General features: G+C 42.1%; 2 protein-coding genes across 3 annotated transcripts; one reads left to right on the forward strand and one right to left on the reverse strand.

The window, feature by feature from the left end:
* Nucleotides 1-682: 682 nt before the first annotated feature.
* LOC140276977 (uncharacterized) lies at nucleotides 683-10,759 on the forward strand. Of its 2 annotated transcripts, none has more exons than XM_072371846.1 (3): nucleotides 683-1,174; nucleotides 7,230-7,658; nucleotides 9,538-10,759. In XM_072371846.1, the coding sequence occupies exons 2-3, from the start codon at nucleotides 7,339-7,341 to the stop codon at nucleotides 9,992-9,994; spliced, it is 777 nt and encodes a 258-aa protein (XP_072227947.1). In that variant the 5' UTR covers nucleotides 683-1,174; nucleotides 7,230-7,338; the 3' UTR covers nucleotides 9,995-10,759. The 2 variants fall into 2 exon arrangements, with proteins under 2 accessions (XP_072227947.1, XP_072227946.1); XM_072371845.1 differs by lacking the exon at nucleotides 683-1,174 and adding an exon at nucleotides 5,189-5,310.
* Nucleotides 10,760-19,929: 9,170 nt separating this feature from the next.
* htr1ab (5-hydroxytryptamine (serotonin) receptor 1A b) lies at nucleotides 19,930-21,701 on the reverse strand. Its single transcript, XM_072372405.1, has one exon. The coding sequence runs from the start codon at nucleotides 21,511-21,513 to the stop codon at nucleotides 20,263-20,265; it is 1,251 nt and encodes a 416-aa protein (XP_072228506.1). The 5' UTR covers nucleotides 21,514-21,701; the 3' UTR covers nucleotides 19,930-20,262.
* Nucleotides 21,702-23,572: the final 1,871 nt, after the last annotated feature.

The raw sequence follows: 23,572 nt of genomic DNA on the forward strand, positions 1-23,572 counted from the left end.
CAATGAACCAGGTGACTTGAATGAACTGAACATGAAAACAAGATGATTAAACATAAACTGTGACATTAACATGGACTGTGACACACACAGAAAGGCCCCAGCCGGGATTGGAACCAGGAACCCTCTGCTGTGAGGCGACAGTCCCAACCAGAACAACTAAATCTATGTTTTAATATGTCCTTTTCACTCCACCCAACGCTTGAAAACACCCTGCCCATGGAGCTGAATGGATTGTGTTCTTTTTTCTTTTCTCAACCCAGACTATGCAAAACGAATCCCTGGAACCAGGCACGCTCAGAGCCACAGTGCACCAGACCCCTCGGTGTCATCCCAGTGCACCGGCATCAAAGATCGGAACGCAGCTGAATGCAAATCCAGGATCAACTTGGACCTCTTCAGCAGAATGTCGCCTCAGTCTCAGGATAGCATAGCTCTGATCATAGATCAGATGTGGGAGGCTTTTCTCACTGAATAACATGATTTCTCCAGACTCCTCCAGGGACTCGTGTATTAAATTGTGCACCAAACTGCCTCAGCTGCCACTAACAGAGAAGATCTGATTACAGCACAGAGGGAGTGACCTTGTTCTCTGGCAAGGCCCGCCATTACTCCACCGTCTCTTTACATCACTAATTGCTCTTTGCTGCCAAATTAATTCTGACATCTGATATATGTTAGATATTCTACTTATTCTTCAAGCAAAGTTAACTTTTCTCTTCAATTAAAAATGTTTGCTTCTCTCTGCATAATGTGATAGTAAAGTATATACGATTAAGAAAAACTACAGACAGAATCTGCACGCAAATGATTAAATTAAGATAGATAATCAGTTGATCGAGGAATTATAGACAGCCGTATGTAAAACTGAGTTGCCTCTGCAGTGGCTGTTTAGAAATTAAACTGATGTCAATATTTTACTATCACACAGACATCTAATCCTTGTATTTCCCAATGTGTCAGGAGCCAAAAGTATTTGTGTGGAAAGTTCCTCTTGGCTGCAGGGTGGTGCCACCTTGATGGTTGATGAGTGCAGGACAACGGCTGACTGAAAATTAATGTGGACAGCTGAGCAACCGCGGGGTAGCCCTGGCTGAGGGTCGTCATCTGATGACCTTGTGCTGTCTCCCGTGGAAAGCTGATCTGACAGTGAAGGCCCAAGGCCACAGACAGACATGTGGGTGCACAGATAGCCACCAGGACTCAGACTGACTGATGGATGTGGAGTGTGAGGATGGGGAGGTGTCAGACCATTAATATGGGCACTTTGCATGTCAATTAAACAATTAGAGCTTCTTTTTTTCTCCCTTTTGTATTGGGAAACTCTGTCCAGCAGTCCCCAGTGAGACACATTACATCGGTCAACAGTTTTCATCCTACAGTCAGTGTTGAGATGGCCATGAGCAAGATACTGAGCTCCTGTGATATCAATTCTCCATTTTTTCTTTATGTAATGAGTTGAGTAACCTGTGAGCATTACAGGCAATTTATTATAACTAATTTGAATCTTAGCTTAAATCTGTTCAACTTCATCATTTCTTAACTGATTATTAATTCTTAATCTTTCTGTGACAAGGAATACATCTTTTCATACTTAAAATGAGCTAGCACATCAAAATAAAATATTTTCACATGTCTAAGGTTACACAACTCGTTAAGCAGACCCCTCATGCAGAGAAACTGAGGGCCCTGAGTGTAGCCGGCCCCCTTACTGTCGTTCCTTTCTCACTCTTCCCACTTTCCTGTCAAGCCCCTTTCAAATGAAGACCATTATTGTCCAAAATACCATTAAAAAGTACAACATATACTGAGTTCAAAGGCACAGTTTCTGTGAATATTAACTTTAAAACTGTGGGGACTAATTATGTTCCGTGTAGATTTTAAAGCTCTCCATTCATTCACATCATGTAGCATATTGATGGCATCTGCAGTGCGTGGGATTTGATGGACATTCTTGGATTTAAGAGCTTGGGTTAATGGTGGCCAGCCATAGAGCACTTAACAGCTTCTTGGTAGTTGTTAGTCATGCACAATGAGAGCGAGATGGGGAGGGGGTCCAATCACTGAACTCCTACTTCAGTTGTCAGCTCAGACCCTTACTCACATAAAAACAGCCATATTAACCCGTCACCGGGGCGATAACATGAATAGATTTAAATCTCTGTTATTGTTGGACTCTAGGATTCTCTCCAATGGATTAACACCACAAGTATTATTGCCATTATTTAAACCATCATCATCTTCATTATCAGCATTTTGATATCACCTAATTAATTATCATTATCATCAACATCGGTCTCGTTGCTCTCGCCTTCTTTATGACTAACAGCGATACCAACATTATCATCACTGTCAGTGTCACTGCTGTTGCCATATTGGTTGCCATCATCTCTGTCAACATCTCTCTCATTGCAATATTGCACTCATCACACTAATTACCATCACTATCATCATCATTCTCAAAAACGATATTGCTGCAGACATTTATCAACACAATACTCAACACGATGCGATATTTAGATCTTTCATTGTCATGATTATTGTTAATACTAGTTAATGGCAGCATCATTATTCTCTAGCATCACCACTGTTGCCACCTTTCTTGCTGTCTTAACACCCAGCTTCATCATCTTAAGGGATTTCTCTCATATTAGTCAACCCAATCATCATTATCACACCTTTTTTCGTGTAATCTTTACTATTCCCAATGGCAACGTCTCATTTTCACATCGTCATTGACACTCATTCTCATTCAGGAAGTGAGCATATGTTGCTCTAAAACCTGTTCAGATTTGGTGCTGCCTTTCCAGATGTTGCAAGTTCCATAGGCACCAATGGATCCAGTACCGTTCGTGCCTATGGATGCAGCTGATGCAGACTTTTGAACTCAGCTCTGATACACTATATTGCCACTCACCCATCCAAATAATCAAATTCAGGTGTTCCAATCACTTCCATGGCCACAGGTGTATAAATTCAAGCACCTTGGCATGCGACTCCTGCAAACATCTGTGAAAGAATGGGTCACTCTCCGGAGCGTGGTACCATGATAGGATGCAACAAGTGCAGTCGTGAGAGTTCCTCACAACTAAATATTCCACAGTCAGCTGTCAGTGGTATCATAACAAAGTGGAAGCGATTGGGAACAACAGCAACTCAGCCACGAAGTGGTCGGCCACGTAAAATGACAGAATGGGGTCAGCGGATGCTGAGGCGCAGATTGCGCAGAGGTCGCCTACCTTCTGCAGAGTCAATGGCTACAGACCTCCAACCTTGATGTGGCCTTCAGATTAGCTCAAGAACAGTGCATAGAGAGCTTCATGGAATGGGTTTCCATGGTAACTGCATCCAAGCCATAAATCACCAAGTGCAATGCAAAGCGTCGGATAGAGTGGTGTAAAGCTGCCGCCACCGGACTCTAGAGCAGTGGAGACGCATTCTCTGGAGGGACCAATCACGATTCTCCATCTGGCAACCTGATGGGGGAGTCTGGGTTTGGCGGTTGCCAGGGGAACGGTACTTGTCTGACTGCATTGTGCCAAGTGTAAAGTTTGGTGGAGGGGGGATGATGGTGTGGGGTTGTTCTTCAGGACCTGGGCTTGGCCCCTTAGTTCCAGTGAAAGGAACTCTGAATGCTTCAGCATACCAAGAGATTTTGGACCATTTCCTGCTCCCAACTCTGTGGAAACAGTTTGGGGATGGACCCTTCCTGTTCCAACATGACTGCACACCAGAGCACAAAGAAAGGTCCATGAAGACATGGATGAGCCCGTTTGGTGTGGATGAACCTGACTGGCCTGCACAGAGTCCTGACCTCAACCCCTGTTGTGAATAAAATATTGGTTTGGTAATCATCCCTTTCTTTTTAGATTTAAGTTTTACACAATGTCCCAACTCTTTCGGAATTGGGTTTTTACAAATGTTTTTACAACGTTCAGCTCAGCTTCCATGAAAAACTTATATTTTATTGAAGGAACATTCCAGTGAAGAACACAGGTGACATATTAACATTTCATTTTAGCACACCACAGTGTTGCATTAATTTTACAAATTTAAGTCAGAATTGAATATGAAAGGAGATTTTATGAACCTTTTTTCTTCCCTCTATTACTGGTGATTTATGTTGATGACTCATCCACAGTCGACTGATTCATCTACAGTAGCTAAAGGAAATGCTTAAGCAGCCAGTTGTCTGACTTAGTAATGCAAGAGAAGTGTTCATTGTAATCGTACAAAATCCTCAACAAAACAGAATTAATCAGATTTCTACAAAATTAAGAAGATAGTAAGAATTAATTAACTAATTGAAGATTTAAATGAAAGCAGGTATTATCATCCTTGTGATTTTAAGAAGCGCAGCTTCTGAATCCTTCTCTGGTGGGTTGTCTGGGATGATCACCCCCCTCCCCCCAAACTACAAATGGGCCTCTGATAGCAGATCTTTTAATATTACTCCTCTCTTTAATATCAGAGGATTGTGAGGCTGTCAGACAGGGAAGAGTGTCTCCCTCTCGGCTTGGCCTGGCATCAAAACTTATTAGACAGATAAATGAGAGCTGGACTCATGTCGGAGCCGGCCTCTTTCTGCGACTATGTCATTTATTCAGTCGGTGAATACAGGCTCAATCAGATAGTGACCAGCCTTTCATTGCATCCACCATCTCTCTGCATCTGTTGACCTGTGCTGCCACAGTTGGGGCTAACGGGGGCTGTTGCAGAGACGCTGAGAATAAGCAGTTTTACACAGCTAAACTTCAGATTTAAAGGTAAGGTAGTAAACTGCCGCTCTATTAAGCCTTTTATACTCTCATTTAGAGCCTTGCAAACCCTTGTAACAGTGATATGATTAAATGAAATGATAAGAGGCTTAAATAGCTTCTTATCCAGTTCAATAATATTTATAACATGGATTGAAGTTTGTCCAAATTGAAGAACGATAAGCCTTACTTTTGTAAAAAAAGACCCCATAACATCTATTCTGCTGAGTTTAACCCCATGTGCTCACAAAGAAGTCTGTGATTTGTTCAGTCTCTTTCTGTGTCCAATAAAAAAAGATATCCTTGACCAGTTTCCTGTAACCATGGTGATAGGAAGTGCTCTCCAATCATATTTTTGTACTGTGTGTTAGGGAAGTGCCACGTTTCCTGCTGTTTTCACGGGCTTCCTCTCCATTTGAGTGTACTCAGGCCTTGGGACTTGGTCCTGGACAACTACACAGTTCTTCACCCGAGCTTTAGTTTTATTCATTTTTACTCCTTCAGAGCATTTGTTTTTCTAATGAATTTACCTACAACGCTGCCGCTTATGAACGACGTAAGTTTGAGATTTCTTGTAAAACAAGCATTTTGGGAGTGGCAACTTTGAGGTTTTCTTGATAAATGGGATATTTATATATTTCAAATGTCTTTAGTTGTAGTTTTCTTTGAAGTTATTTTTGTTAAAAATCATCATCTAGTTTATTTACTTAAACAAAATACTTAAATCAATTCACTTACATAAAGACAATGCCAGCTGTCGGTAAAATGGTTATAAATTGAGATGTCCAGCTGTATGATTCATATTTTAATTATTTAATACATGATTATTTAATTTTGTTTCACAGACAGAAAGCAAGACATCATCATGCAGAATGTATAATGCTCCAGCCAAACAAATGAAAGATGATACTCGGTTTAGTAAAAATAGACAAATGTGTCAACACATCCAGTACATAGTAGCTCCACGATCTAGGCTTAAAGACTGAAAGATTCCAGTATTGCACAGGGTAGCATTGTGTCGTATTAAAGTAGTAAACTGTATTTTTGACAATGCAAATATTTTTCAACCCAAGCCATGTTTTTTTAAAACATGTAAACCTAAACGACATTCGTCTAAGGTGTAGCCTGCGTCTTGCTAGCTGAGAAGGATGGCAGCTGGGATAGGCTCCAGCCCCCAAATGTGTGCTAAAGTGCCCTCTCAGGAGCCAAAACACGTGCTAAAGTGCCCCCTCGGGAGCCAAAACATGTGCTAAATGCCCCCTTGGGAGCCAAAACACGTGCTAAAGTGCCCCCTCGGGAGCCAAAACATGTGCTAAATGCTCCCTTGGGAGCCAAAACGTGTGCTAAAGTGCCCCCTTGGGAGCCAAAACACGTGCCAAAGTGACCCCTTGGGAGCCAAAAAGTGTGCTAAAGTGCCCCCTTGGGAGCCAAAACGCGTGCTAAAGTGCCCCCTTGGAAGTCAAAACGCGTGCTAAAGTGCCCCCTTGGGAGCCAAAAACTCATGCTAAAGTGACCCCTTGTGAGCAAAAAAGTGTGCTAAAGTGCCCCCTTGGAAGTCAAAATGCGTGCTAAAGTGACCCCTTGGGAGCCAAAACACGTGCTAAAGTGACCCCTTGGGAGCCAAAAACGCATGCTAAAGTGACCCCTTGGGAGCCAAAAAGTGTGCTAAAGTGCCCCCTTGGGAGCCAAAACACGTGCTAAAGTGACCCCTTGGGAGCCAAAACACGTGCTAAATGCCCCCTTGGGAGCCAAAACACGTGCTAAAGTGCCCCCTCGGGAGCCAAAACATGTGCTAAATGCCCCCTTGGGAGCCAAAACGTGTGCTAAAGTGCCCCCTTGGGAGCCAAAACACGTGCCAAAGTAACCCCTTGGGAGCCAAAACGCGTGCTAAAGTGCCCCCTCGGGAGCCAAAACACGTGCTAAAGTGACCCCTTGGGAGCCAAAAAGTGTGCTAAAGTGCCTCCTTGGGAGCCAAAACGCGTGCTAAAGTGACCCCTTGGAAGTCAAAACGTGTGCTAAAGTGACCCTTTGGAAGCAAAAAAGTGTGCTAAAGTGCCCCCTTGGGAGCCAAAACGCGTACTAAAGTGACTCCTCGGGAGCCAAAACACGTGCTAAAGTGCCCCCTTGGGAGCCAAAACGCGTACTAAAGTGACTCCTCGGGAGCCAAAACGCGTGCTAAAGTGACCCCTTGGGAGCCAAAACTCGTGCTAAAGTGACCCCTTGGAAGTCAAAACGCGTGCTAAAGTGCCCCCTTGGGATCCAAAACGCGTGCTAAAGTGACTCCTCGGGAGCCAAAACGCGTGCTAAAGTGACCCCTTGGGAGCCAAAACTCGTGCTAAAGTGACCCCTTGGAAGTCAAAACTCGTGCTAAAGTGCTCTCAACAGTGGTGAGCCTTGTGATACATACCCAAAAAGTATAAAATGGCCTCTTACTGCATAAAAAATGGGAGGTAACGAAGAACTCTTATTTTACAGGGAAAAATGCGTGCTACAGACTCCTAACCACACTTCCGAGAACAGATGGAGAACTAATTTACATCAGGCAACACACCACCACTCCCTCTAACGAATCGAACTGGCAGTGATGCAGCTCGGTCATCAGGTCACCAGCAGTACCTCTCTACAGATCCCTCACCAGGCGGAGACTGCTTTCCTCAGAAGCCAACACCCAATACTTCTGGACAACATCCAGCCCATCCTGGTCAGGGCCATCATCAATCCTAAACGGGGAATGGAGGAACCCCTCCAGCCACAGACACCACTGCCCCCTGGGGACTGCAGCTCACCTGGATTTGCTGGAAAATCCTGTTGGAACTTGGATTTGAGGGTGGCAGTGCTTCTAGTGACTCTGGCAGGAGCTGTGATCCTCCTGCTGCTGTACAAACTCTTACAGATGAGGCACAGGTGTGTACAGCAGTATGATCAACTTGATCTTCACTCTCCCACTACCACAACAAATCCCACTGCCGTGTCCCCCCCACCCCATCTGTTTTCCTCACAGTTATCCTAACAGACGTGACCGATTAGCTCAAATGGTTCACTTTACAATGTTACAATATACATTTGTGAATTACTATGAAGAAAAGGTACTACCCTGTCATTATCTGTTAAACAAAAACTAAGTCAAACTGCAGAAGTAGAATGTAGAAAAATGAATTATACATGCACTAGTTACTTGTTTACTAGTAGGAATTAATGGGGTAAGCAGCAGTGAGGGGCTACTAATCCACTGCACGTGATCAACTGATATTCAAAAAGTATGAACACCTCTATAAAAGCATAAGTTTTGTCAGTTTGCTGCTCTGGAGCATTCAAGTGTGTGTTAACACGATGCCAAAGATGAAATACATCAGCAATGATCTTAGGAAAGCAATTGTTTCTGTCCATTAATCTATAAACTGTTATCAGGTAATTTCCCAAAGAAATTGTGCATCATTCTACAGAAAGAAACATAATTCCCAAGTGGCAAACAGTTGCTAATCTTCTCATGAGAGGGCATTGCAGCAAGTTCACTCCAAGACCAGACTGTGCAATGCTCAGAGAAACTGCAAAAGGCTACATCTCAGACTCTACGGGCCTCAGTTAGCATGTTCAGTGCTTAAGTTCATGACAGCACGATTAGTATAAGATGGAGCAAGTGTGACTTATTGATCAGGAAGCCTTCTCTAAAAATAACATGGCAGCGCGTCTTAGGTTTACGGAGCTCCTTAGGGGACACAGGGTAAAAAACGATGGGTGAAAAAAAATAAATAAAAAAAGACAGAATTTTCTCGCAAACTTTCGCGAGATCATATTAAGAACAATGTACATCCGGGTCAGTTAAGTCCATGGGAACAAAAACAAACACAGATGCAAACATGGAGTTGGAGAAACTGATTGAATTATTTATGCTCTATCTTTTTTTTTTCCCCACCGTGTCCCCTAGGGGGCTCCGTATTGGTTTGTTAATTACATATAACATGTATGATAATGTTTGGTCATAATGCACAGCATCACGTTTGGAGAAAACCAAACACAGCATATCAGCACAAACTCCTCATACCATCTGTGGAGCAGTGATGATTTGGGCTTATTTGGCAGCCACAGGACCTGGACGCCTTGCAGTCATTGATTCAACCTTGAATTTCTCTGTCTACCAAGTTATTCAAGAGCCAAATGTGAGGCCATCTGTCTGAGAATTAAATCTCCACAGGACAGAGAGCCCAAATGCAGCAGCAAATCTGCAACAGAATGTCTGTAAAAGAAAGAATCAAGGTGTTGCCGAGCTCCAGTCAAAGTCCAGAGATTAATCTGAGGAAATGCAATCAATGGTGGGACCTTAATAACTCCTTAAGAGCATAAATGAATGCCAGCAAACCTCTGTGAGCTGAAGCAACAATGTAGAGAAGAAGGGGGACAAAATTCCTCCTTAATGATGTGTAAAACTTATAACATCCCACAGAAAACAATAACTTTTTCACAGGCAAACTGTAATCAGTTATAGCTGATAAAGGTGGTTCTGCAAGCTGTTGAATCATGGGATGTACTTTGTTTTTCATACACTGCTTCTGCATATAAGAATAAATGATCACAGTGTTTTATGTCTTGTTTATCATCTGAGGTTCAACTTACCTGATTTTAGGACCGTCTGACTCTTCATTATGACCTGATACATAAAACCCGACACTTTCTACATGTGGAGGCAGCCATAGCTATTGGACTGCTAACCACTACATACAGCTCTGCTTTTGATACAATGACTTGTGCCACAATTTTATTCTTCTTAAAATGTTCTTGTTTGCAGGCTGAGGTTGGCCAGGGCAAGGCACGCTTTGGAGTACAACAGCTTCTACCACAGCGCCACCTATACTCTCAAACAGCCAACTCCTTGTCAGGACATGCCTACCAAGAATGGAACGGTCCCAGAGGATACCCCTCCGATCCCAACCATAACTGCAGTGACACCTGCTATTGTCACCCCTGCACCTGTAAATTCTCCACTCACCCTTCCACTTCCTCCACCTCCTGTCTTACCAGCCACATCTTTCCATCCTCAGCGTTCCCACCCTCCAACACCTCGTGTGCTGTCTCTTCCCATCCCCCTGCCTGTGATCCACACCACCCCACCCAGCCCTCACTTGTCCTGGGGTGCCTGCTCGGACGCAGACGTTTATTCTCGAATTGGAGCTTTTAGGCCTTCCAGGCTGTCCAGCCTCTCCAGCCAGTCAACGGTCATCCTGTTTGAACACTCATCTCTCTGAACTTCAACAGAAAAGATTACAGTCAACTTTAGTGATGATCAGACACTGTGTGGCTGTACAGTTTGGTTCCAACACAAAATAACATTTCAGTGTCTGACACTCAGGAACTTCTTGCCAGGATCTTGAGATAATAGTCACAGGCCTTGTAAATTCGAAAAAGCTTGAGGCCAGCCACGTGACCAGCATTTTTCCACTTCCTGCTTTTATATCTTATATGAATCATTTGATTATTTTCATTAATTCACCTTACTTAGATTAGACATAACTGCCGTAAATTACGGACTATAAGCCGCTACTTTTTCCCAGGCTTTGAGCACCGCGGCTTATAATACGATGCGGATAATATATGTTTTTTTTCTTTTTTTTCCATGCCGCCAAAAACATTTTGCCTCGTAACATTAGACCAATAAAATTAACGAATAGTTCACAGTGGTCCAATGAAATTGCACGATAAATCAAACACACTTACACCACTAAAATATTGTAAATCAGTCATTTGTACTCACCCTCAACATGGAAAACAAACAAAGAAATGCAAATGATGCAGCTTTTAAATTAAAGGCGATCAACCTGAGATGAGATTGTGAGTGAAGTTCTGAGGCTGTTCAATTCGGACACTGAAGAAGACTTTGAAAGTTTTAGTGCGCAGGAGAAAGATGAAGAAGGCGATTAATGACTTTTCCTGGAAGAAAAAGTTTTTACCAGCCGTGTTACATACACTGTTCGAAAAAAAAAGCATTTGCAGTATGTATTTGTTTATGTTACCATAAACATTTGATTAAAAGTTTAAAAAGGTGTGCTCCAGGTGTGAAACAGGTGAACACGCCCTCCAAGTGTGAAACAGGTGTGAAACAGGTGTGAAACAGGTGTGAAACAGGTGAACACGCCCTCCAGGTGTGAAACAGGTGTGAAACAGGTGAACATGCCCTCCAGGTGTGAAACAGGTGAACACGCCCTCCAGGCGTGAAACAGGTGTGAAACAGGTGAACACACACTCCAGGTGTGAAACAGGTGAACACACACTCCAGGTGTGAAACAGGTGAACACGCGCTACAGGTGTGAAACAGGTGTGAAACAGGTGAACACGCGCTACAGGTGTGAAACAGGTGTGAAATAGGTGTGAAACAGGTGAACACGCGCTACAGGTGTGAAACAGGTGTGAAACAGGTGAACACGCGCTACAGGTGTGAAACAGGTGTGAAATAGGTGTGAAACAGGTGAACACGCTCCAGGTGTGAAACAGGTGAACACGCCGTCCAGGTGTGAAACAGGTGTGAAACAGGTGTGAAACAGGTGAACATACGACCGGCTTCATACACCCAGATACTATGTCTTTATCCTGTGTTGGTAAGGTTAAAACAATGTTATAGTTATTATAGTTATTTATTCCTTTTCTTCAACTTTTAGTTTTAGCTTGTCTTTGGCTAGGTTGCGGTTAAAAAAACTACGTAAGTTTAAGCATCAAACTCAAGGAAACTGAATGGCTTACAATGCTTGGTTTCACTAGCTTGTAATAGCATGCTGATGAATGTTTTCTTTTTAAATTAATTCACAAAAAGGTGTCATGAAAAGCAGAAAATAGATGTTATAAAGATGCATTCAGGGACTGAAAAATCTTGGTTGTAAAAAAAGCTAAAAGGTGGGAAACTAAATGTTTTCCAAGAGGAAAAACAGGCACAAAACCAGTTGCTCAGAGTAAAGAAATCTGATAATCGTAATTCAATGTCACATTGCCGGCGTGTTTCCAAGAAAAATGTCAAAGCATCAGTCACAGAATTCTCTTCAATTGTTACTTAAATAGAAAAACGTGATCTTTAAAGATTTAAAACATGCTGCACATGCAGTAAATCAACTTCTTTATCAAATGCTTCTGCAGCCTTTAAGCCCCGAATAACCCAATCTATGCTGAGAATAATGATGACCCCGACATTAGTCATGTGGAATTTGACTAATGTTTTAAAAACTACAGGATAGTAAAAACTGAATTAATCAAATTTACCTCAACATCAAAAATAATGTGGTAAAATTTTGGTCACATATTGGCTCTGATGCACATTTAGATACAGGTGCCATGAAGGCACCATCTGCAGCAGCCTCCTTTTTTAAAAAGGGTTCTGAAAATGGATGAGTACCAATTTCAGATGGGGGAACTCTGATTAATATTAAACACTCAGCTTAATACGCACTCATTTCTATTGTCTCTGCAGTATTTTGTTACAAATTGTTATCCTTTCCCTCTTAGCTTGCAACCAATTAGCAGACAATGCAGTGGTGCATGCACAGATTAAGTTAACTGGCTTTTAGTATGGAGACAGAGGCCTTGCAGACATCATATTAAATGATTAACAGTCTGGAGAGGCATGCCAAGCAAAGGTTTTGGCAAGCAGAAAGCAACAAATAGCTACAAACCAAAACAGAGACCCTCATGAATCCCTCAGTGACTACTATTAAATTATAAATGAGGGACTGCTTGAGCAAACATGATTAAATGTTGAAGAAAAATGAGTCTTATCAGCTTATTAGAGCTGTAGGAACTGTGGACATTTTTCTGCTGCGGTTCGTTACAGTGATGAATCTGTGGTTCCTGTGTTAATTTGGCCACCGAGTTGCAAAATTATTCAGAGGCCGCACTATTTAACCAGCTTCACTGTTCGCGGTTTGCTTCGAATGTGTCAGAGATATCATTACTGTGATATATCTTTTACTAAATGTAGCTCCGATACAGAGGGAAAGACAGGAAGCACAGAGAATGCAGTGACCTTGTCGCAAAAATGAGGAAATAATCAGAAAATAAGCTTTGGTTCGATCTATTTCTGAGGAAATAATCTGTCCTGCTGCGGTAGCTACACAGTAAAACTATAAACTCACTGTATATTATAGAGAAGACATAGGCCTACTGTCACGTAACGTCGTGGGAAGGGAGGACCCAGATGCAGAACTCAAAAGCAAACTTGATTTATTACAAAAAAACAAAGAACAAAAGACGTGGCTGAGCCGGATATCAAAGATCTCCAACTGTGGAAAATAAATAAAGACTAAACAAGACTACAGATAAATAATAAGACTTGGCTACGAAGCAAAAACCTGACCTGACCTGACCTGACCTGACCTGACCTGACCTGACCTGACCTGACCTGACCTGACCTGACCTGACCTGACCTGACCTGACGTGACCTGACCTGACCTGACCTGACCTGACCTGAGTAATGGTGACTTCAATCATACGACGTGAGGTGAGGATTCTGCAATGAGGGGAAACCTGGAAACTAAATACTGTGGGGAGATGATTACTGATGGGAAAGAAAACAGGTGACTTGAGTGAAACTAAGTGACATGACAGAAATTAACCAAGAAATTAACTAAGAAACCTGAAAACAAGACAAAACATAACTCAAAACGTGACTAACTTTACTCTTTAAGCCCAGTGAGATGGATGTAGTTCCCTGTTAAAACCCAAACTGGCAACCTCCCACGTCAGCTTTCCCCTCTGAGTGTGCAGCAAAAGCAACGAGTGCCACAAAAAACTCAAAGCACCTTTACTAGAGTGAGTTTTAGGATCATTACCTCTGGGTGTTTTGAGATTTAGGATGAAAATAAATCACAATAATTTGAAAACTTTCAAAACGACGTGGTGTCAAGTTAACTTTATGAAAGGATGCGTTCAGGGTAACAATGTTGTTTTGATTTCCTAAACCTAACCCTTGGCTGGGTCAAGGCAACTAGACCCCAGCTAACTTCTCCTCATAAGTTGCTCTGCCTTCACATTTCATCAGTTTCTGAGAATGCATGCAATAAAGCTTTACAGCCCCACCCTGCAGGTTGTCAGGGTTGAGCTGCAGTCTTTTATGTAGAATATATAAATGTCTGATCTGAACCTGTTGTTGGGGCAGAGCAGCATGCTACAGCCACAGCATTGATGGCTGATTTTGCTCGCACAAAAAAAATCTTATGGTCATAACAACAAGGTTAAAATCTTGATTTTTTTAAAAATTTTTGCATAGCAGAAGTTTAGCACGGAACAGAAATAAAAGAAACATCATATTAAGAATGCATCAAACATGTAATTTCATTAGGTGTTTATTCGATAGGGACAGATGTGATTTTTATTCAGTGTCGAAAAGCAAGTGATAACAATAATAATACAAAGCAAAGCATCACAGTATGTGCAGCTACTGCTAACTAATTAAATTCTGTGTAACCTGATTTTGAAATGTTGGCAACAGGTAACACATTCCATTACCTTGATTATAAAGATTAAAGTCATGCCATAGACAGGCAATGATGGCTAATACCCGGCTAAGACTGGTTGCTCCTGCAGCTCCTGAAAAAGGGGTCCTGATGAGGGCAGATGACAAGCAGGTGAGTAATCCAGACTCCACCCCGGTCTCCCAGGAAACCAGCCCAGCCCCACCTACGACTCAGAAACCACAAAACAACACAGCCAAGCATGATTGTGACATGAGTAATGTTTTTAAACACTGTAGTTCTCCCCAGCTAACATTTTTCTGGCTGCAGCTAACAGTCTTTGGGAGCAAATACTACCTAATGTAAGATTTACATGAATAATAATGAGGGGAAAAAAATCATTTCATTATTCGCATCAAAATGCAAAGCTGAAGTCAAATTAAAGAAGACAAGTCAATTTTATTTGTATGGGCATTTCATACACAAGTGCAACTCAATGTGCTTTACATAGCAGGGAAATAAATAACAGAATAAAAGGATGAAAAGATAAAAACGTGCAAAGACACGTAAAACAAAGACAATAAAACCTTCTGTAACAGCCGGAACCAGAAGTAGTGCAAGATAGAATTAATAAAATGCTTTGGTAAGAAAAAAAAAGGATATGACAAGTAAAAAGGAGATAATAGACACTCAACTCTAACCATTGGCACCCATCATCACATTTCAAAGGCCTGACAGAACAAGAAAGTTTTGAGCCTTGATTTAAAAGTAGCAACATTTGGGGCTCATCTAAAGAAGCTTAAAATTGCCACTAAAATAGAAGCAGCATCAAAAAGATGTAAAATGGTTAAAACGAGACAAAAAAATGACCCATGTGAACACAGAAAAGTACACACATGTGCTCAAATCACGTAGAAAAGAGAAGGAACACCTGCAGAAGGTATCAAACAACAAGCCTCTGTTTGATGTTCCACTTAAAATGTCTGACTGTGAAACCAAACAAAGTCACAGCACTGACACCTGCTGCAGGTTCACAAGGGTCAGCACAGGGTGTCAGATTTGGGAAAAAAGCACAAGGGAGCGAAGGGAAAGAAGCTCATCAAAGCAAAACAACAAAGAATAGCAGGTAGCAAAGAGACGGTTACAACACATAAATCTCCCATAAAGCCAAAAATGGCCTTTTTTGACATTTCTTGTTTTTTTTGTAAAAGTCAGATTTATTTGAAGCACATTTCATGTACAAAATAAGTCAAAGTGCTTTACATAGAATAAAAGCATTGCAGCGGGGAGCAGAAAAAGCATTAAAAATATGTAAAATAATTTAAATAGAAAGACATAGAATAATTAAAATGAATTGAAGCAAGCAACAGTCTCGATAAGTTAAAAGATATCGTGCAGATTTCATGAGAAAAGAAATGTTTTAACCTGGATTTAAAAATGTCAGTGCTCGTGCTATAATCTAATTGCTTTAGACTTTATGACCTTTCTTTCGTTACTGTATGTAACCAAGCCACAGGTTCTCATAGTAAAACTAACCTCTCTGTAAACCTTATAGAACCTGCACTTCTGATCTTTATCACAACTTAGTTCACTTAGAGTTTCTATATATTAAGGTTGCCTTTGTGTAAAATGTAAAACAGGTCGTCTTTATTTTATTCAGCATTTTATGATGTGCTAAATGTTGTGGTTGATCCTTGTCTTGTCTTTGTCACGGTTTATTTTCTGTTCCATGTCTAGTCTCGTCATTTCCTGTTTTATTTTGAAAAGCACTGACCTTCTCCTCTCATTTCAGGTACCTTGCCCTTCCTCCCATGTCCCTGATTCCCAAGTGTTTCCACCTGTTCCCCTTTGGTCCCTCATGTGTTCAAATAGTCTGCGTTTCCCTTGTCTCGTGCCAGTATTTTGTCTCTATATGTGAGCATCATCACCAGCCCTTCGTCTAGTTCTTTGAGCCATAGTTTCCACGAGCCTGCAGTGAGCGATCCTCCCGCGGTGCTTTCTGGTTTTGTAAGTTATTCTTATCCATAGCCTTAGTTTATTTATTCTAAAACGGTAAGTTCCATAGCTTTGTTTTTCCTCCGTTTGCAAGGAGTGATTATTATATATATATATATTTTATTGTAACGTTTCATTGTCCCCTCCGTTAAAGGAGAGTTTTGAGTTCTCCTTAAAGCTCATAGAGCCTCTGTTTGGTCAGAGTGAGTCTTTTGTTTTACTCCGCCTCGTTTTGAGAGCGTGACTTTGTTTTCATTAAAGTTCATAGCTTTTCTGTTTTCCTCCCAGTTGGAGAGTTTTATGTTTGTCATTTTCATAGCTGCGCTCTTCCTCCGCTTAGTTACTGAGGAGCGCGCTTAGGTTTTTTATTATTTAGCCCTTTCCTTTTTGCGCTGCCAGGAGATCGCCCTGAATTCCTGTGTTCTGTGTGCTGCCTTTAAATAATAAAAACCTTTGAATCCCACACGACCCTGCACCTGAGTCCCCCGATAACCTGACAGTCTCGCTGAAATATGCAGAGTTTTCCTGAAAAATATGCCATCTGGACCGGAGCATATGTTGCTCTAACATTCATAAAGTATTAGTCAATTCGGTTAAGTTTTGAGATTTCTGAATCATTGTGCTCTGTTTTTATCTACACAAAAGTCACGGTTGTGCTTCGTGATGCAAAAGTATTTGGGCAAGAGGCAAGAGTTTAGGCAACAGGTGAAAGGTAGAAGTTTAGAAAAACATCGCGGTTAAGCACTGAAAGAGACAACTGATGTATTCTGTTGAGGGAAAGCTTTGCTTAAAGGCCACCTGCATTGTAATGCTGTGTGTGCTGTGACTGTATTACTAACTTGGGAAACCCTGCAAGTCCAAATGAGGGAGAGAGAGTACCCTCCGCGTTCAAAAGTGATGCAGCGAGTTCCTGACCTGTTCGTGACCATTTGAAAGTGAGAAATTTTAAGCGTTTTTTCAAGGAATTTTCGTAAAAGAAGAGCAACTATTTGCTTAAGCTTCAATAGGTGGTAGTCTGTCATTAAGAAAGAAGGTTAATCACAATAAATGCACAAGTTATGGCTTTGAAAACTTAATTCAGACAGTTATTCGTTCCACTGTTTTATCTTCAGCTGTAACTCTGCAGCAGAAGAACAGTTTTAAATGTCTCAGTTCCAAACCGTTACAGTAACCATGTATTTTCCATGAATAAACCATCAAATATACCGTAAAAGAGTACTACTTTAAATGTTTCTGCTGTTTTTCTCTAAGCACACCCACAAATGAGAGAAACAAAGAAAGAGGCCGTTGTGAAAAGCCGGAACGTAATTCCCGTGACAGCAGAACGCCACCAGCAGCCCTGCAGGGGAAACATGGCTGAACAGGTCAAGAGCATACGGACGAAAATGAATCCAAGCTCTTCTCCTCTACCAGTGTGCAGGCTGGTTTACAGCCAAGTGCACTCAGCAGCCGTCTCTGAGGATGTTCAGAGACATTCAAAATGGCACGATCAAAAAGCACTTTAGTGATTTTAGTATCAGACACACTTTCAAGTGACCTCATGGAGTTTGACTCCTCTGAGGTGAGAGTTGGATATTTTAGTCAGAAACTTCTATATTTTCTCTGGCTCTATCTTAACAAAAGGCCTGACAAACTCTGCTTATAGGAAGAAGTGTGACTTTGTGACCTTTGTGGTGATGTCGTGTTGCACAAAGCTGGCAGACATGCAACAGAAGCAGGATAAAGTGTTCCCATACACTCTCACACACCTAATATATATCACACATGTTTCCGAATCTTTCAGTTTAGTTTGGTCTTGAGATATTGAACCAGTATCCAAACTTATTCATAGATTTAGATCACATCTGTTTGCATTGCTTTCTCCATCTGACTCGTTCTTAACATCGTTCTAAGAGGAACCCAGAAAGCAAATCCATGTTCCCAAATTATGATTTCTGATCATTTTGGTTATGCCACTTTTGACTTTCCTGTGTCGTCTACACTGCTTTAAGTTATTTATTCATTAGCTTTAGATGAGTTAAACAAAAATAGTCATGTCAACTTCAAATCTACCTGTAAAATACAAACTACATGGATTAACTACATTAAAACCTATTAGATACTGAAAAAACACATGAGTTTAGCTTGTCCGAGCTCATTGCTGCTGGCAGTCAGAAAACAATCAGTAGTCCAACTTTGAAAAAGAGAAGATTCGACTGCACTGATCTTACTCTTCAGCAGCGGTCCTTACATGAATACATAAGTAGACACAATGAAAATTACACCTGTTTATTGTCTGTGAAAGCTGCCAGCTGTGGACCCGCTCATACGCACCTCTGTATTCCTGTGTCCCAGCAGGCCTTTGATCAGGTAATTGCTCCACGGCCCCCGGAGTTTGCACTCCCCATATGTCGCTATGGTGACCACCTCTCCAGCATCCATCCGTGCGCCGCCTTCACACCATTTTTAAGACAGACTTTTATGTTGCAAGAAGACGGGTGGTGAAGGAAAAGGCCAGAAAGGCACCACGAGTGGAACTTCTTCCACCTCAACCTTGACCAGTGTGTGTTTGTGAGTGTTCCTGTTTTTTTTGTTGTTTTTTCTTCTCTTGCCTCTCTCTCTCTCTCTGAATGAATCTATCTGTCTACATGTTTGCCCTCTTAGCACCCCCGAAATGTTGCTTATGTCATTGCAGTGGAATGACTAAACTCTGCAGATTGTCTTTGATTAGCAAACAGCAGATCCACACATGCATGACAGGAGATGGAAACCAACAGAACCCATCTGAAGTCCCAGGAGGCCGTATGAAGAGAAAAATATTCTCTGATGCAAGAGATGCACCCGAGTCCCGCCGGGACAGTTCTTAACATGAGGATATTCCCCTTAAATGAGATTTTTTTGAAGAATGATCATTTATCACACAGTCTGTCAGGATCGCATATCTAATCAGTTCCGGTCTGTTCCAGTTCTGCAGGGACACTGAGATATTCATACAGCCAGATATATTCCAAAGGCTTCTCCTTGTATGCAGTTTAGACATTTTCAGTGTATCATACGCATACTTCCCCAAAATTCAGTGTTTTTATGAGATCTCCACCAGATTTTATGAGAAAGTTCTCCGAGTTTAAGCAGCAAGCACTGAATGGGTTTGGACTGACCTGGCAAAAGGCCAGTGATGCTGAGGAGGTTATTTAATCACCGTGTATGAATCATATATTTCTTCTGCTACACATTCACGTAGAGATGAAAAAACCCAAAGCAATCCACGCCAGGATGCAGCAGACTGGACTCCTGACAGCTTCTTGTGTCTTATTGCAGCCTGCATAGAGAGACACTGCAGCTGCAGGGGCCAGATGTTGAAAACCACCATTTTCATTAACTTTACAGATCATATGTGACTATTATGAATATTACCGGGCTTTAAATTCCAACTGACTGATTGCTGCATGAAAAGTGTTAAAGACTCAATGTATAGTGGAGGAGAAGCTGCTTATTAGTGTCACTGTTAAAGAAAAAAGCTCAACTGTTTTAAATGAAGTGATGGTTTTCTCAGATTCAGAGTTTTAAAACAAGGCATATTTCAAAATGTTCATTTGAATGAACATAAATTTGCAAAAAGCAGCAAATTTCCACTAAAACCTGAATCCAAATAATGATTCAAACTTAATTTTTGTGCAGTTTTAAGACGTTAATGCGATTTTCAGCTAATGATCCTGGAGACTGTTCAGCTCAAATCTGTCTATGCAATGTTGGAATGATGAATTCAGAAAAAAAGATATTAAAAAGTTCTTCTTTATTTGACTTTACAGAGCAGGATGAGTGAGGAACACGGAGCTTCAATCAAACAATCACAGCTTTATCTATGCATAGGCTACAGACATTTCTGGAGATATTAACGACGGTGATTGTCAACAATAATCGATCTTGAGCCCTCTCTTCAACTTTAGCGCCATTCTTGATTCAGAAGGTTCCTTTGAAGGCTGTTTGTTCCTGGGCGCATCTCTTTTGACCCGGGTGCCTTCAGATCAAGTTTCTGATGAGTCCGTAGTGACACCACGAAAAAAGAAATAAATTTTTTTAAAAAGACGAAGAGACAAAAAGTGGAACCATCACGGCTTGCAAAAATGACACTTGATTATTTTCTTGAAAGCGCTTTGGAAGTCTTTGTTAAAGTATGCGTAGATGATGGGGTTGAGTAAGGAGTTGGAGTAGCCCAGCCAGTTTATGACATCCTCCAGCCAGCGGGGCATGTAGCACGACTCCTGGCAAAAAGGCATGACAAGGGCGACGATGAAGAAGGGCAGCCAGCAGAGGATGAAGGTGCCCATGATGATGCCCAGAGTCTTCACTGCTTTGCGCTCCCGCACCAGCGCGATCTTCTTCTTCGCCTCGGTCGCCTTCTCTTGCCTGCTCTCGAACAGCGGCACGGGGCTCGGGTTGTTGGGCAGCGGCAGGTTGCCTTTGGAGTTGCTGTGAACTTCGATGATCTCCAGAGACTCGCCGTCCTCTGCGTGTTTCACTGCGCCGTTGGCGCTCGGTAGCGGCCGGGGCTCCACGCTCCTTCTCCAGCTCTTTCCCTGTGAGTCTCCGTTGGGCTTTTTGTGGAACAGCGCGGGAGACAACGCCAAACAGGAGTCGGAAACTTTCTTTTTCTCAGTTTTACGCACAGTCCTCCTGATCCGAAAACGGGCAGCTTTGAATATCCGTCCATATAAAACCAGCATCAGGGACAACGGGATGTAAAAAGCCCCGAATGTGGAGTATATTGTGTACCAGGGGTCCTGTCTGATCTTACACTGCTTGGGATTCGCCCTGTCCTCCGCCATGCTGCTGGGCTGGGAGCGCATGACCAACATGGGCGGCACTGAGATGGAGAACCCGACGAGCCAAGTGACGCTGATGAGAACCGCGGCTCTCCTCGGCGTCCTCTTCTTCATGTACTCTATGGGCTCCGTGATCGCCCAGTATCTGTCCAGCGCGATGGCGCACAGGTGCAGGATGGACGACGTGCAGCACAGCACATCCAGAGAGATGAAGATGTCGCACGGAACCTGCCCAAGCGTCCACCGGTTTAAGACCTGGTAAAGCGCCGCCATGGGGAGCACCAGCACCGACACCATCAGGTCGGTCACGGCCAGAGAACCGATCAGGTAGTTGGCCACATTCTGGAGGGACCGCTCCAACGCGATGGCTGCAACCACGCAGGCATTCCCAAATATTGCGCACAGGATGAGCGCGACAAGCAGGAGGGACGTGACCACCTGATAACTCAGCTTCACCTCCTCATCCTCAGGGATGGGGGGTTTGACTGATGAGTTTTCAAACTGGGGCCAGGCCGTCGTGTTGTTTGCGCCCTCCATTGTTGGTAAACTCTGCGTTTGGAGAGATTCGGTTATTCCATGGAGAGCCCAGCGTTCATCGCGCAGTGGCACCTCGCAGGGCGCATCGTGGACTGTGGGGTGCTTCAGAACAGCTGTGAACTGCAAGTCTCGGCTGCTGACAGAGAATGATGCTGCGTATTTATACCAGTGATGGAAAATGCGTCATTTGTCAGTGAGGCTGTTACAGAGTCTGGCTGGTTTAGTTTGGCTGTGTCTGTTTAGTCGGCAGCTCAAACAACGAGGTTGTGGCAGCAATGCAAAAATCAGCTTAAACAGCAATATTTCCATTCATTTTGCGGCTCAAGGCATGTATTTGCTACTCTTCATGATTTTCTTTATGTGTTGAAACTGAATCTTCTTGAAGTTTGATGGTTTTGAGTTTCCCAGTTTTCCATTTTTCCACATTTAATTAGATGTTTTAACTGAGCCCTGTCAGTAAGAATGTGTTTGTTTTTCTTCTTTAACTTTGTATCCTCCGTTTTCAGCGGCACTGTCCAAACAGATCTATGGCAGTGACACCGCCACCTGGCGTTGGCCTGCTGTCATAACAGAAGAAACAGTGTTCTAACAGTTTGAATAATGCATAAACCATTGGCCAATTTCAAATGATCGTGTATAAAATATTCACATTTGTACTCAGGTAAGAATGCAGATTGATAAAGAACAGCACTAGTTTATTGAATTCTAATTAACATGAAAGTCAGTATTTGGTCTGAGCTCCTTAGACTTAGACTTAGAAAACTTTAATGTCCCTGAGAGGCAATTTGTTTTACAGTACAGCCATTGACATATAATCTATAAACAGACATTGAACCAGACATTTACAGCACTATGTGTCTAACACATAAACATACACACATCAGTTAAATATAGAACACTAAAACAGAGCATATTGCCCTTCCCTACCAAGCCTAATGTCATAAATAAATCTACAGCACTATTTATCTAATAAAAATGCATGTCAAGTATAGTAAGAAGGATGTTTCACTTCCCTAGAAGGCCTAAAAACATAAATAGGTAAGAACTACTGCGCAGTGCTACAAATATTTGTCTAAATCAACAGCACTATTTCTGCAATACGTAACATACACACATCAGTAATCAAATACAGTCAGAAGTATATCGTACTTCCCTAGAAGCCTATGTGTCACAAATAAATTAAACTCCTTTATTCTCCAACTCAGCCTGAACCCTCTGAGACGAGCTTTCTGTCATTTCTTTAAGGAGTCTTCAGGAATAGTTCTCCAGGCTTCTTGAAGGGCATCCCAAAGCTCTTCTTTGGATGTGGGCTGCCTTTTGTTCCGTTCTCTGTCAGATGATCCCACACTGCTTCAATAATGTTGAGGTCCGGGCTCTGGGGAGGATTCATCCCTCCATAAGACCTGTTGCCACTGATTTTCAGTCCACTTCTTGTGTCATTTGGCATAGCTCAGCCTTTTCTCCCTGTTTCCCTTCCTTAAGAATGGCTTCTTGACAGCCACCCTTCCATGGAGACCATTTCTGATGAGGCTTGGGCCAACAGTAGATGGATCAGCTGAAGGTCCAGATGCATCTCTCAGGTCCTGTCAGGTCACAGCTGGATTTTTTCCTCTTTCTTAAGGACATCACTTTCAGATGCTCATCTTTTTAGTCTAATTTTTTCACTGTACGCAATGCCTAAATTCAGCAAATAGCTCTTTGGAAATCGTCTTGTTGGTGCAAAAACACCACTTTATGTCTGTCAAACTGTGTTATTGTTGCCATTTTTTGTAGATGCAACAAAAGAAATGGGAACAAATGATTTGTCTTTGTGACAGGCTGCTAACAAAGAAGCACCTAAAGATTAATGTGGAGACATAACAATGGTTCATCCCCTGCGTGCCTTTTTTTTATACTTGAATGATTTGTTGGCTGGTAATAAGTGGCTTCACAAATGAAAAAGAAAAGCATTCTTCTGAAAAAACTATTGCTCAAGAAAACTTGTACAATGTGTTTGTGGCACAAATAAAACTGTGTCTGAAAATGTACTGAATGTACCTAATTTGTCTGCAGATAAGCA

The sequence above is a fragment of the Leuresthes tenuis genome, unplaced genomic scaffold, assembly GCF_036924035.1.
Source record: "Leuresthes tenuis unplaced genomic scaffold, fLeuTen1.0.hap1 SCAF_19, whole genome shotgun sequence".
In the NCBI taxonomy this organism is placed as follows: Eukaryota; Metazoa; Chordata; class Actinopteri; order Atheriniformes; family Atherinopsidae; genus Leuresthes; species Leuresthes tenuis.